The sequence below is a fragment of the Tympanuchus pallidicinctus genome, unplaced genomic scaffold, assembly GCF_026119805.1.
Source record: "Tympanuchus pallidicinctus isolate F22 unplaced genomic scaffold, pur_lepc_1.0 scaffold5, whole genome shotgun sequence".
NCBI classification, from domain to species: Eukaryota; Metazoa; Chordata; class Aves; order Galliformes; family Phasianidae; genus Tympanuchus; species Tympanuchus pallidicinctus.
This window is the reverse complement of record NW_026294769.1, coordinates 12,755,000-12,770,937: the sequence shown is the minus strand read 5'-3', so window position 1 is coordinate 12,770,937 and position 15,938 is coordinate 12,755,000. Positions and strand designations below refer to the sequence as shown.

Sequence of the window (15,938 nt, the reverse complement as noted above, 5' to 3'; positions counted from 1 at the left end):
GGAGTGTATAAACAGGAGACGCAACGGCTGTTTACGATGGTGGATAGTGACAGGACAAGGGGGAATGGTTTTGAACTGAGACAGGGGAGGTTTAGGTTAGAGATTAGGAGGAAGTTTTTCACCCAGAAGGTGGTGACGCACTGAAACAGGTTGGCCAAGGAGGCTGTGGATGCCCCATCCCTGGAGGCATTCAAGGCCAGGCTGGATGTGGCTCCAGGCAGCCTGGTCTGGTGGTTGGTGACCCTGCACATAGGAAGGAGGTTGAAACTAGATGACCATTGCAGTCCTTTTCAAGCCAGGGCATTCTATGATTCTATGATATGATTCTATGATTGTTAAGAAAAATGTAACTTAGACAAAATTATCAGCTGAATGGCATGCTGAAGCAGCTTTGGAGCTAAAATTTTAGCGTAGATAGAATGAAAAAGCACATTAATTCATGCTTTCTCCAAGAGTAAATAAAACTAAGCCCAGCTAACAGAATATTTTGGTTCCTCACAAGAAAGAAATGTTCTAAACTGATGGGCTTCATGACTGAAAATGTATGGAAATAGAGTAGCAAGAAAGACTGGAGTAAATCACAATTGATTTTTTTATAAAAACTGCCAGTACCTTCCTTTCTCTATTAGAAAAAAAAATCAGTTCAGGCAAGGACTTTGGCTCAACTGCATGCTAAAGTTTTCAGTACTTCATTTGCTACAGAACAGCTGAGGTCAAAGAATTCCAGGGAAATAAAACGGAGGATTACACTATGCTGATGTGCTTTTCTCACTGTAATGCTGATCAGGGGATCAGGGAGCATATCAAAATCCCTCTGTCCAATAACTTTGGTCAAGTTGGAGTAGAATCCAAGTCCATGCACCTATCTGCGCCTGAATCGGAGACATGGAAAGCAAAGAGATACCAGCTCCTGTGGCTGACAAGAAAGCAATGGCATTCTGCAAAATATACTCACTTTCCTGATTTTAGTTTATTCTGTAAATCATTATCAGTTTTGATAGGAAACAAAGTTTGAGTATTTTCTTCAGGGAAGGGCATTAATTAGTTTCAAGCAATTAGAATACTCTAGTTTTATATCCATAATTGTGGACTAACTGGTAAACAGGTACAGATAACAAAACTTTACTTTTTTTTCCTGTTTTTTTGCAACTTTTAGGCCCTCTTTGTGTCTGTCTTAATTGTCACTTGAAACATATAAAAATTCTCATTTTATTTCCATTACATCTCTGCTAATTATACTTCCTGCTGCCACAATGCATGCAGTCTTACTGCAAAGACTTCAGTCTAAAGTTACTTGCTTGAGATTTTTTTCATTTATGTTTAGGTATTTGAGACTCATACCGACACATGATGTCAGAAAGGCAAATGTTAGCTACAATCATACAATCAGTAAGGTCAGAGAAGACCATTAAGATCATCTAGTCTGACCATAAAGGTACAGTGGCATATGAGATAAATCACTTCTAAAGCAATTGAGAGTAAAAATGTTTTGTTTTTAACTTCAAAAAGTTCCCAGAGGTACATGATATCAGAGAGCAGTAGCTGTGTCGCATGCTCCAAAGGTCTAACAGCCTCAACACCAAGCAGTCCTGCTTTGAATAGCAGTTTCCAAAACTTAAGCAAAACTGTAGATGCATTATCCTATGAATACATACGTTTAACTGGATAAAACTGGATGACAAAAATACTGATGACTGTACCAAAACAGACAACATATGGCTGATTTTACTCCGATGAAAATAAGGTGATACACTGCACGCTATTCTGAGACTACTGAGGGAAAAGGGAGCAGAGAGCAGTGCTAATTTGAGAGCAAATTTCTAAATGTTTCTGCAGAAATATTTGTACAAGCCAGTGGTTGTTTGCTCAGTTGTGTAATTTTGTGGCAGTACAATTCACCTTGTTGTTACATAGTGAAGATGAAGAAGATGAGGACCCATGTACATCCTGGAAAGAGCCAGACAGTTTAGTGTTTTGCATATAAACTTGTATCCTGACTGCCTATTTTGCTGGATTTAAAGCAAAACAGAACTGTTACAAGACTTGACTTTCCCACTACATTATAATCAGTGAAGTATCACATCCATTATCACGGATGAGAGAGAAACACAGTGTTTAATATTTTCTGATGGGCTTAATAGGGTTTCTTGATAAGTTTTCCAAAATCTGTGATGTAGCAAATCAAAAAAATACCTTTTGGACACAGAGAAAGGAGGATAAAAGTACATTTCTGTGGCTGCAACAAAAAACAATTCTGGCTGCTACAAATTGGACATAGCAAAAAGTAAAGGAAAACTTCTGACCAATAGAGAATATTGAAGGATGCTCATTTGAGACTCACACGAGCACTGCTAGTTCTAGACTAAGTAAACAAAGGTGGTTACCTTTAAGGAATAAGGACTCTCCCAGCTGACAACCTCAGACCAGGGCTGAGGGGCCTGAATGCGCTGCGAGTGTGTCAAGATGCAATGGTGTTTTCCTGTTTTGGTTTTTTGACTTTTAGAGCTAACATATCTGTAAGAACATTGTGATGCTCCTCAGAGGGAAAAGAAATTCTAGCAAAATGTTAAGTATTGTTATAGAGAAGGGAGAATAGTAATAATAAAACACAGTCATTGAGTCTGGGGCTTCATTAAGACACCGTGGGGAAGGTTGCAGTACAATTGCAGTACCCAGAGCGAGCTGCTAAAGGACTGTAGGGCTGCACATCCAGGGAGAGGATGGACCCATCTTTATCAAATAAACCAGGTGTCTGAAAGGAGATGCTCACTGCATCACAGCACGATGAGGCTGGAGGGGACCTTCGGAGGTGGCCAAACCACTTCCTCCTCTAGCCAGGATCAGAAATGAACTTGGGCCAGGTGGCATGAGCACCTCCAAGTACAGTGATAGCACAGCTCTCTGGGCTGCCTTCCATGTCTCTAGTAAAAAATCAATATGCTATGACATAGAAAATACTGTTTTTATTAACAAAAAGCTCTTTTGGTCATGAGCAGTCATATAACTCACGTTAATTACTGCCCTAATTTCTGCATGTTCTATTTCAGCAGTATTTCACTGTAGTCTTGATGGTTTCAGGGCATAAAGTTTCTAGGCAGAGGGGCTATCTTTTATTACATACATCTGTTTATCTGGAAAATTAAGGCAAGCTTCTGAATGGACTCTATAACAACTCCAAAGAAAGATTTTTTAGGGCACATAACTTATATACAGTTTTCTGCAGGGCTTTAACTCCCTTCTTTCTCACAGATGGCAAGTATTTTCTTAACACTCTCTCCCTTCGCTGATTAACATCCCGTGTTCCTGGGATGCCACTGACCTTTACTCCAAAGATGGTCTAACTGACTACCTAACTACACTCTAAGCAATTGTTTTCAGTTTGTAATTAGATTTGGAAGTTGCTGAATCGTTGTATGCTTGGAAGCTTGTTTGTTTTTACAACCTATTCCACTTAGTTGACAATATCCATAATTGTAAACCTTTCTCAAAATTACACAGAAACTATTACAGGTGTCTCAGCTTTTCCTACCCTTTTTCTCACTCTTCTACTACCTTGGAAATGCATAAATCTGTGGAAGTAGCAAATAAGGCTGTAGTGATACAGCACACAGCACCCTTACAAACACAGGGGCTCCATGCAAGCCTATGCTACAGTTTAATTACATATCACTCATAAAACGATTTCCTTCTTATCCATTTCAAATTTGTTTCTTGGAATAACAGTCATATATTTTTATTACAACATAAATACTTGTTATTAAATGGCACGTCTACCTAGCTTTTTTTAAATCAAGCAGAAAAAAAAAGGACATAAAAGAGGCCATTCTAACAACTGTCCTCAATACCAGACTATGCAGTCATTCTCTTTGGAACAAACAGAATATCCATCCTCAGCTGCAGAGGAGGAAACATTTCCATGCCTCTCCCACTGCACCACACTGGCTCCAAGCCTGGCGGTTAGGGTGTGTGTGTGGAAAAAGGGGCTCTGAGTCCCCTGGGACAGAGGCAGGAACAGAACTAACTTCACGTGGGGGATCCAGCAAGCAGCTGGAAGAACCCCTCACAGAAAAAAAGCAAGTATCAGTGCCCTAAGTGTGACTTCTGTTCTGCTTTTGAAAGAAAGGACTTACTATTGGCCCTCGAAAAGGCAGATGTTCATGGTTCTGAATCTAAATAGAAACAGTTGTCTAAATCTTCAGGGAGAAGCAGCATCAGGACCCAGCCCTAGCATTTCCCTCTAGCATATTTTGGTGACACAGAATCACCTCTAAGGGGCTGACAAGCAAGCAGTAAGGCAGCCTTCCCTACCCCTCCATTAGCAAGGGGCATGGGATCTGCTAATGAGTCAGAGCTTGAATTGCTGCAGTTTCCTCTTGGTTTGTTAAGGTAAACTACTGAAACCTGCAGTTAAGAATCTCCAAGTTTAGGCAACAGCTCACTTGTAATGGAAAAGTGTTATTGTTGTTTTTTTTTTCCTGCATGGTCCAACTTCTTCCCTATGTTAGTTCCTGCCTAACAGATCCCCTGTGAACCAGCCCAGCTCACCAAGGCAGCAGAGACACAGAGCATCTTCTAGGAGAGGGGAAGGTCTAAGTACTGCTGAGGGTTGGGCAGGCCTGGTGTGAAGCTGACAAGGCTGTAAAGGCAGGGAGATGTGAAGCAGACAGTAGGAGACTGAGCCTCTCTCCTTTATATCAAGATAAATTACTAGAGTGGTTAACTGTGCCTCCCAAAATTGTAGGTGTGCTTTCCAGGGAGACAAGACATGCTGTTGATGGATATGAATGTTGCTGTGAGGGAAAGGTATATTTTGCAATGCACTGTCACAATTTTTATGGCTTTCTACAGCTCTAAGCCAAAATAAACAACCGATGTCTCAATTCTGTGTTCTTGGAATGCTTAAAAATATGTTAAAAAGACTGCCATGGTACCAAATTAATATCTCTATTAGCCTTTCTAATAAAAAAATTAATACATTTATATAGCTGCATTGCTGTTTATATAACTGCATTGCCAATGCACTGCTAAAGAAAGAACTGAAATATTATCTAACATAATCATTTCACTTCACAAAAATGTGAAAAAAGGGCTGACAGCTATTCTAATCTGCACTACTTGGTTAAGCATTTCAAGTTTTCTTTGGTTAACCTGAACCTTTCAATGTGCTAATGGGCCCCTCACACTGCCTTTCAGGAGCACTGCCTCTCACACAAAATGTCACGCCAAAGTACATGTGTAAAATGTTTTATAGATTGTTCTTTCTCTTTCAAAAAAAAAAAATCCATTCTGTTTTATCTCCTTGCAATAGAAGCAATGAACCATATTTATTCTTTCTTTTAACCTTCCTGTATGTTTATTATGAATCCTGACACTGAATCACAGTAAGACTCTCCATTATCTTCTGGCTAAAGGAAAAACTAAGATCTCTTGCCAGGATAAAGTGAGATGGGTAAATAACATGACATATTGATGCCCATAGTACAAGTCAACACACATATGCTTTCACCCTTCTACAAAAACACACATCTGTGTTTACTCTAAATCTCAAATCTAATCCCATTTGGTAGGGGGACCGGTAGTTCTCAGACTGGCATAGACTGGTTTGGAAATTCACATGATGCTACGATTACAGATCCTCTAAACCCTTCAGTATGTGACAAATGTCAAGCAAAGTCAGTGCTCAGCTCTCAGCTTTGACAGTCTTCCTTTTAATCCAGATTGCTACATAAATTTCTTAAAATGAAGCTAAGCTTAAAACACACAACACTTTAGGAACATTTCCCTATAAAATACGCTAATCGTTTTTAATTACTGTTTCTCCTTCTGTGGGATTGCAGGGATTCTGCTTTTTTAATAGATTTGACTTCAGATGTGCAACTGACAGAAACCAGTTCCTCAGGAGAATCCTGGCTCTCATTAGTGGACAGCCTGAAAACGAGCTGTTTCTTATAAGAGTACAAAAAAACCTCCTAGAAGAGACGCTTCATATTTCAGCTCTTCACGGTCTGCTTTATCACACAGACTATCATCTTTGCGGTCACGCGTGTTTAAAAGGCATTAATCTAAGTGATGACCCTATCTGCTTCATTCAGAGATCTGCCATTTCCAGGGATTTTCCATGCTTTGTGGCCTGATGACGTGCAGTGTAATGTTGGATTACAATACCTGCCCATGGTACAGCTATCATAACCTGCCCACTGCTGCTCAAACTCTTGTTAGGACGAGGCAGTACGGTTTCAGCTGGATGAGTTCATTTGTAAGAGCCAAGACTCTTGGGTAGGAACGTGAACGAGAGCGCAACCTGAACAGCTCACCTCAGGAATTCTTATCAGTACCTAGCAATTGGTTGCAGTGTATCACCATAGCTACTCTTTATCCAGTTTAAAGCATTCCTTATCCATTTAAATCAATTTAATTAGGTTTGAGTTGACATGCCCTGGGAGCAGATTATGTCTTTGTTGGAAACAAGCAGTAGCTTCAGATTGGGTCCAGTGCATTGGTTAAATTCTTTTTTTTTTTCAGTTACTGTCGTAACCTTCAGGGCTGAGAGATGTTTAAGCAGGAAAAAAACAAATCAAAACAAAAAACTTCACAGCATAATGAAAAGATGGCTTTTTCATAAACTGGCATGTGCACATGTACTTACACCTCCCTACTACTGTGTTGTATCAGGGTCTTGCTGTCTCTGGGCAAAGAGGTTGGAGAAAACCACAATTTGTTTTTTAAATTTCCAGCTACAAAAGAAAATTATGCTTTTCTCTTACAGAAAGTCTTGTCGGGGAAAGTATTATGAAAGTAAGATTAGTGTTACACTGGTTAGGGCTGTAAACAAGGTTGTCTGTATTCGTAAGCAATTCATTTTTCCTGTCAAATCAGAAAATCATTATTGCGCCGTGCCGTACAGCAGAAGGTTCTTGTCCCGAAACACAGTGAAAGCAGCAGTTCGGTGCAGTGGTTGTAGTCACACTCTGTGATTCTGTGGTTAAACTCATCCTACCCTAACCTCATTTTTCAGGAAATTAGAGCCAGATCAAATGGACTCTTTAAAACAAAGTTATTTTTAAATTGATTTGATGGCTTCCTACTTACAGCGATAGGCTTGGTAAAACAGCAGAACAGGAGAACTGATTAAATTTACTGATGGTTTGGAGTCCAATTCCAAGCTATTTATATCCCCGGGTAAGCTCTCTGTTGTTAGCTTCCGAATACACAACAACAGCCATTCTAATAAGTACACAGCTAAGTGCTGTTGAGAGAGCAGCTCCTCATCAGGTGATCTTCAGGTGACAACGTAAAATACCATCATTCAGTTACATTTTCCATAAAAAATGGAGTTCTAAGCTTATCTTAGAATTGTTCCTTTTATTTTAAGGTTGTGCATTAGAGGAACTTATTTAAGAGAACCTTACACCATTTTGACTTTTGTATTTTCTAACACTGTTGTAGAGCTCTTGTTTTGGAGCACAGAATGAGAAAAAGGGAAGACTGTGAAATATACATATGAGAAACAGTTACGTAAAATGGTTTCCAGTAGCAGTGCTGCAATATTCGCAGAGATAAAATCAATGTATTTAATCATGTAAGTAATTCAGAAATTCCACTCAAGTCTTGCAGAGGAGGAAGTTCAATCGTTATTTTGTAAATTGCACCAAAACTTGTTACAGAGTTGGAGAGAGAGGAAGCAGGAGCATTCTTGGTGTATTTCTGTAGTTTATGAAGCAGCTTACATCCGTTCAAAATGTGAGACAAACTTTGATATCATTCTGCAAGTGAGGCATTTACTCATCACTCATGTGTGAAGTTGTTTCACAAGCATGTAAGCAAATATGCATTTGCCACATTTAGCACATTTTCTCTCTTTATCCTCTGACAAAATTATTTCCAAGCCCCTCTCTTATCTTAATGCAAATTCTGTCTTTGAAGCTTGTTAGCTGTCAGGTGCAAGCATTTTGCTCACTGGTCACATCTTAACATAGAATAAACTCTTTTAGACGCTTCCTGTTCCTCTAAACATCTGTGAAAATACTGCTGTGAACATTAAGGTAGAGGAATTAGTGGCATTTTTTAGATTAGTATCGAAGATACTCATTCTCTCCCAGTTTAAGTAGTAGTAATTAAAAAGACAAGAGACCTGGAGACAGGTCTGTCCAAGAGCTTCTGTTACTTCTGTCAGCAGTGGAGCTGAACCCACACAGAAGCTATTGGAAATCACTGGGCAAAGACATCAAATTGAATGGTGCTATGTAAGTCAAAAAACAGCACTGGTTTTCACACCTGAGGTTAACGTTTTAATATACATAATAATCTTCAACATTAAAAATCATTTGCTGCAGTAAAGACTGAGGTATTTTTCAGTGGCACAACCACATGGGAGGAATCATTGTGCAAGGCTAATAGAAATGATGTAATCAATCTGCAATTGTGGTTTCCTGTAAACTCATTTTTAATTTTACATTTGGTAAATTCAGGCATTATATCCAAAAAGCATGTGTCTCCTTCTGTAGACATGACCGACAAGCCCTATGGGCAATGTTCTTCCAAAGCAAACATGACTCAATACCTTTGGGCTGGTAAGTCACACCAACTCCACAGAATGTTATTTGCTAATGCCTTAAAAGTGTATCTCAGACAAAGTAGAAACTCGTATTCTAGACTGTGTGTCAGAGAAACATCATCAAAACTGGGTTTAAAACATCTGTATGCTGTGTGATCCTTGTGCATTCTTATACAGTACACACACAGTTACTCAAACTAGCTAATTACTCAAGCAAGACTGTTCTATTAAAAATTAGCACATTTTGGGTGATTATTTGAAATCTACAGTTTTATCATATCAGCACATCTTTCAGCATAAGCACTACGCTGATAGCTACTTGTGACATAAAGCTTACGAAAGAAAAGCAAGCTGATGCAACTTGCAGAAGTCACACTGAAAGAAAACATTTTTGTTTTATTTCACAGTGACGGAATCACAGATGTGAGGAAACTCAAAATTGGCAGCATTAAGTGTATTTTGAGGTAGGCCATGCAGAAGTTACCAGTTAATGTAACACTCAAAAGCATACAATGTACTTTAGAGTACTTTAGCAGAGTCCTCAGATCCTAAGCTGACATTGCAGGTAGTTAGAGACCTCTTGGTAGGGATCCTCTTACCTGTAGTGTGCTAATTAACTAGGGATATAATTCACTATTTTCCCATTTGTTTCACAATGTCAGTTTGTTTAAAATAGAAACCATACCATGCTGAGCTAAAGAATGATATATTTGGCACCTGAAAGGCTGAAATGAGGCTGTATGAAGCTGTTAAAAATATCAAAGGGGTTACTTAGGAAACTGAACAGACAGAAGAGTACTAACTGCAACATCCAAACTTGTGATGCACATGGCGTGTGTTAAGAGTGTGTACTTACCAGACAGCTGAATGAAGGATGTTATTCATGTGGCATTAGAGATAAACTAACTAGTTAATTAATTAAAGGCCCACAATGACTGGATACTCGGTAGTTAATACATTTAGAAAGCATATTTAAAATTCATTGATGACTTAGTCTCTGACTGGCTGATCCACTTAAAAATTGGATAATTTATCCATTTATCCATTTATAATTTAAAATAGAGCGTTAAGTGCTTGTTGACAGGCTGTATTCTGAAGAGCTCAGCAGGCTAGAATTACTTTTTCCTTGTGTCACAGGTTTCCTTATCCAGAAAAAGTACATTACTCAGCAATTAACTATGGACTACGTAAAGCTTCTGGATGCACAGATTAAATGAGGTACCGAAGAAGAATGTGATCAGGTGATCAATGTTTCTAAGTCAAAAAATGCAACATCCCCATTTTCCATTTCGTTTCTATTCAAACTGGCTCACACCAGAGCTAGTCAGCAACATTGAATGTGATAGCAAGAAGATCAACGAGCTGCTTCTTGTCCCATTTCTTAGGTTAGGCACTTTCAGAGCCTCATTTTTTCTCTTTTCCTTATGGGATTGATCTGAGCTGCTGAAGTCAGTGGATGCATATGCTGACTTGAATGAGAAATTACTCCTCTCTCCACTGAAATCTCTTGTGAGAAGATCTGCAAAAACTGTTTATCAAAACTCAGTTTGGGTAAGAGATCGTGGGTTGTCTCATAATACTGGAAGCTACCTATGGGCTTCAGTTTGATGTAAACTTCAGAGAACAGTTTTAAAGGTTGAAGTTCTGGAGAAGGTTGTTAAGTGTAAAGGATTTTATACATGCATACAGACACAGAGCGGTCTTTTCCATGCTGGAAATCCCGATTCTTATTCCTAATAGACCTTGAAAAAAGTTGTCAAATACAATCATGCCAGGCAGTAATTCTTCATGGTTGCAGTGCAGTTTGTTAGCTACATTAATCACTGTGGTTCGTACAGCCTCTCCTGGGGATAAGAGTGCCAGAAAAAGGAAAATAAACTATGTAAATGCCACAGGGGGAAAACAAGAGTTACAAGAGCATCGTTCAGAACATGGAAAGGTTTCTGTCTGTGCCTTGGCATGTACGCAATGGCTTTCAATTGTCTGGAGAGAAGATCTGCAGGAAAATGCATACACGTTTCCCTGATCTAATGGTTCGTGTGAAAATAAGCAACCTAACAGGCCGTGCATACTTTGCAGCTACGCTACTATTATGGTCCGTGAAATATGACTGAGAAGAATCATGTATGGGATGAAATATAGAATATTTTCTCCAGCCCTTTTTTTTTTTATGTTGGCTGACAGAATCTTTCTAGGAGAAATAATCCAGACATGCTGCTTGAGAAGTGGGACAGATGTCAGGGGAAAATGCTTTACATAGAGGGCAGTGAGGCGCTGGCACAGCTGCCCACAGAGGCTGTAGTGCCCCATCGCTGGAGTGCTAAAGGCCAGGCTGGAATGGGGCCCTGGGCTGAGCTGCTGGGGGCAATCAGACGACAGCAAGGGTTGAGCTGGATGGGTTTTGCGCTGACAGTGAAGCGATTTTAAAAACTGCTTTTCCTAAGCCGATGCAAAGCTTCACCTCTTAGTTACACAGCCAGCAACTCAGCTGGGTTTTGTCCTCTGGCAAAATTATTTCCAAGTCCCTCACTTAGTTCAAATTCTGTCTTTGAAGCTTGTTAGCTGTCAGGTGCAAGCATTTTGCTCACTGGTCACATCTTAACATAGAATAAACTCTTTTAGATGCTTCCTGTTTCTCTAAACATCTGTGAAAATACTTCTGTGAACACTGAGATAGAGGAATGAGTGGCATTTTTTAGATCAGTATCGAAGATACTCATTCTCCCCAGGTTCAGTAGTAGTAATTAAAAGGACAAGAGACCTGGAGACGACCTCTCGTTCGCTACGAACGAACAGTCCCAGCACGAAGGCACACTGCGCAGCGCGCACACACCCCGCGGGCAGCAGGGCACTCCCCCACGGCTCTGCGCATGCGCGGTGTGCGGGGGAGCGCGGAAAGCGCCGTAGCACATGCGCGCCTCCCGCCCGCCCGCGAGCGTTACCTGCGAGCCGCTCGACGCCGCCACTTTCTTTTTCTTGGCCGGACCGCTGCCGGTGCCCGGGCTTGCCGGGCGCTTCTTGCTACGGGAAGGAGCGCCGGCGGGAGATGAGGTCGCCGCGGGAATCAGGCTCGCCATTTTCCCCCCGGGCCGAGCGCGGGGCAAGAGTGGGAGCGCGCGATCCCCTCCCCCTCGGTCGGCAGCTCCGCGCAGGCGCAATGGAGCTGCTGGTGCGGGCATGCGCAGTCGCTGCGCACCGTCACCTCAGGCCGGCGCTGTGAGGGGGACGGCGAGCGGGGAAGGGGAGGGAGGTCCTGGCTCCCAGGCAGCTGCCGTGGGTGTGCGTGCCCTGTGGTTCAGCGGCGGCGGGGGAGGCTCGCAGGCTCCTCGCCCGGGCCCTGCTGAGAGGCAGTGCTGTCAGAGCGCCTCCCGCCCCGGCGCTGCCTCGTACCTGCAGGCCGGACTGTCTGTGAGCCTCCGTATGGCAGGAGGGTTTTGGAAGTGCCCTACGATGAAAGGCCGTGCGAGGCCTGCGTGAATGGAGCTGTGGTGCTCAGGGACACGGTTTAGTGGAGGGTTGTTAGAGTTAGGGTAGTGTGTTTAGGTTGTGATTGGAGTTGATCTTGAAGGTCTTTTTCGACCTGAGCAGTTCTATGATTCTGTAGTGCAGGGGACTGAGGAACTGCGTGTGCCTGATGGGTAGGGTACTGCACAAGCAGTCTGTGTCTTAAGGCTTCCCCAAATGAGGCACGATTATGTAAAGCACTTTCAGACCAGGAAGAGGGTTACTGAGTCTTGAAAATATGTGGTTTTTTTCCAGTTGCATCAGTTGCCCTGACTTGTTCCCTTTGATTCTAAAACGATGTGCTTCAATAAACCTTCTGATAAATACTCTGTGTTATTGTCCAGTGGATAATCTTTAAATGCAAGTTGCAGGTAACTGTGGTGGTTGTTACCACCACATAAAGTTTTCATAAAGTTTGTGACCACAGGTAACAGATAGTGAATGTCTCTCTGAGTAATTTGTACTGCTAAAAATGTGGTTGCTCCCAAGCAAGCAGACGTGCAGCACAGCAGCCTGTTGTGATGTGGAGAGTGACTCAGTCCTCTCAGCTCCTTTTCCTCTTCTTTGGAATCTGGAGTGACTTTGCACTGGAGCAGTGTATCATGACAGATGTGTGAAGCTTAGGAGTGCTCTGGAAGCCCTCTTATTTCCTATGCCATTTTGTACCCTATCTCAGAGAACTGGTTGGTGGCAGTGGGTTGCAAACAGCTCTCTAACAGCTTGACTGCTGATAAAGTGATTTTTAGCTTCTTTATTCGTGCACCTGCATTCAAGGTAGTGTTCAGCTTACAACCTTTATTTACTTACTTAGCTATCTATGCAAACACCTGACCTTTAAGTTTGTAGTGGCAGCTGTGTGAGATCCTGACCCATTGCATGCCCCCTGGAGAGGCAGAGGTCCAAGATGTTGACACTCAAGCATAAAAATTAGGTCACATTTATAGACGGTGCTGTAATGAGCATTGAGCTTGGTCACAGTAGGGGTGCCAGGCCACGCTGTGTAAAACAAAAGCTACGGAGGTGGCCTGAGAGAGTTGAGGACAAAAGCTTGAGCATTCAGGCTGCTCTCCAGGCACCTGTGTATACAACAGGAAAGCAGGACAAGATTTACTTTCCAGGAGCATAATCAAGGCTGTGTACAACCTCCGAGACCCATCTTTTTCCCAGATGTAGTTTCTGTCTTTCTGTCTGAGGCTGTCAGCAGCATTGCAGAGCAGACTGATATACATCATTACATTTGTCTTTACTGTTAGTGATTATTCTAGGCTGATGTGTGCTACATGGCTTACATTTCTTCTTTCTTCAAATGACAGACCTTATCATGTGATGGTGACCTGTGTTTGAAATTAGTAGGGACACTGGGAATTGTAGGGGAGTTGTATCCTCTGACAAATCCAGATCTGCTCAGCCGTGTGCTGTGTTGGTCTTGTCTTAGTCAGCTTTTTTTTTTTTTTTTTTTTTTTATATTCCCAGGGCTAGGTCCCTTCTTTTTCCCATGCATGTGCTGTGTACTTGGCCCCCAGGCATGTTCTTTTTAAAATAAAACATCATAGGAATGCTTTTACTGAGAGGAGCATCTTTAATGCTGCTGTAGAGTAGTTGTTGCATGTGAATCATGCGGAGAATTAATGTGCTGCATCAGTGGAAGTTTTTAAGTAGTATGCAGTCAAGCGTTTTTATCTGTGGCCATTTTTATCAATCAATTTACTAACAACAAAATTAGAAGGCCCGTGGGAATTGCAGCAGTACTGAGTGCAGTGCAATTTTACAAGGTACCAAAGGCTGTAAAATCCCAGCAGGCCCATCGCTCATTGGAAAAGAGCAATATTGGCAGTGTCATTGTTGAGAATGCCTGCAGGGGATGAGTGGTGGAACCAGGATGCCAGCAGGGCTGTGACATGGTGAGGCTCCCTTCTGCTCAGACCCTGAGTTCCTGCCTGCACACAGCCCTGTGGAAAATGAAGAGTTGCTGTTCTGTGAAGACATGCAATGTGTAGCTGGTGTTCCTGCCTCACACTTCAGTGGGTAGTTGCTTTGTCCTGCAGGTGAGGGCTTGCCTGCTGAAGTGCAAATTGCGGTTGCTGGTTTAGCTGAGTGTGACGTGGCTCTTCCTGCTGCTTGATTTGAGCCCGGCTCAAGGTGAGCACCATCTCTTGCACTCATACTGCAAGGTCTGTTTTGTTGTTGTTGTTTACTGCCTTGCTAATAAGAAAATCAAATCCAGCTCAGAAATAACCCTGCATGTGAGCAGTTTCCACCTGCCTGTTAGTAATAACTTCAGTGGAGTGGAAAGTTTTCTTGTACTTTTCTCAACTTTGGAGCCTTAGGAAATAGGCAAGAAACCCTCAGGCTTTGGGAATCAGGTTTTTCTCTTTGGAAGGTTTTATCCTGTATATTCCCCCTCACACTGCTCTGCCCTTTGACTTGATGAAGATTGACTGCATACAGCTTTTCACCGGGGCCAGGGGATAACGTCCGGTAGTGTTGCGACACATGAATGGGGGTGGTACCTCAGGATTGGAGAAATTAAAAATTTCTTCTTAATGGGAAGAAGAAAGCATTGAGAGCAAAACCTTTAAGAAAGCTGCAGAATGATCTTTAATGTGAGTTGGGGCAGCCCAGAAGCGGAGAGCATGGATGTTGTGGTATAACTGTACTGGAGTAGGCTCCCCAGGGAAGTGGTTGAGTCATCATCCCTGGATGTGTTTAAAAACCATTTGGATGTGGTGCACAGGGACATGATTTAGAGGAGGGTTGTTAGAGTTAGGGTAGTATGGTTAGGTTGTGGTCCGACTCAATGATCTTTAAGGTCTTTTCCGACCTGAGCATTGCTATGATTCTGTGTAACGTCCTCAGATGGCCAGGCTCAGGTTGCCCAGGGGCAAATGTCTTTGATGCCTTTGAATTAAACACGTTGGTTCTCTTCTGCTAAACGAAAAGAAGACGGCCACTTTCTACAACTGCTAATTTATTGTATTCCAAGCTTTAAAATTAGATGTCTTTCAGAAATTAATTTATATCCCACTTGATTGTTTGGCTTGTGACATTCCTACTAGTCTTACTTCTATATGCTAGAAGAACGAAAGGTTTAAAAGGAAACAATCTGCAGCTTTACTGGTTGAGCCTTTTACATTGCATTCTATTTTACATAGAGCCTTCTATTATTACATTCTATATTATTTGTTAACTTGCATTTCAATTTGTAAAATTACTAGGTATCCAAAATGGCGATAGAGTGTACATAATGCCTTTGTACACTACTGAATTAAAATGAAGGTTTTAAAAATTCTTATATAACCTCCTTCTGCATGTAATTTTGTATCAACAGAATAGGGATAACTTTTCGCTAGATGAGAGGTATTATTTAAAGTTGAATTTTCCCTACAAGTTGTGGCAGCTGAGGAGTATCAGGCGATTATAGTTTTTTTCCTTACCATCAATGTCTCCTGGCAGCAGCATCGCAAAACTTTTCTGTTAATTTATCCATCTTCAGTGGCATGGCATAGATGCAGTTTGTGATGTAACTTGTTTCATGTAAATTTTTAGAAGATGTCTATTTTTTTCTTTTCATGGTATGTATGTGTACTGGGTGCTTATTTGCACTTTCACAGAGGCTCTGGAAAAAGAAAGGATCAAAGTTCTTAGCTTCACTGCTCTATCAGGTAAAAAGCAATGGATTCCTGCAGGGTAGCTTGTGAGGTCTTGTGGCATTTTATATGTTATTCTTTAAAAGCACTTGGAGGCTTTGATGACTTTTCAGAGCTTGCAGTGTGAACTCTTGCGATTTGCATTTGTTCCCTGCAATTTGCAGCTGCAGGGACTGCACTAGCTTTGTTTAAATATAATGCCAAATGCCTTTAAAATAGGCATTTGAACCTTG

General features: G+C 41.6%; 1 protein-coding gene across 1 annotated transcript in view; it reads right to left on the bottom strand.

The window, feature by feature from the left end:
- Window positions 1–11,748, bottom strand: part of INO80C (INO80 complex subunit C) — a 32,958-nt gene extending 21,210 nt beyond the window's left edge. The window contains exon 1 of the mRNA XM_052704381.1: window positions 11,497–11,748. Within this exon, the coding sequence (XP_052560341.1) occupies window positions 11,497–11,733 (237 nt within the window). The 5' untranslated portion in view covers window positions 11,734–11,748. The remainder of the gene's footprint in view (window positions 1–11,496) is intronic.
- Window positions 11,749–15,938: the final 4,190 nt, after the last annotated feature.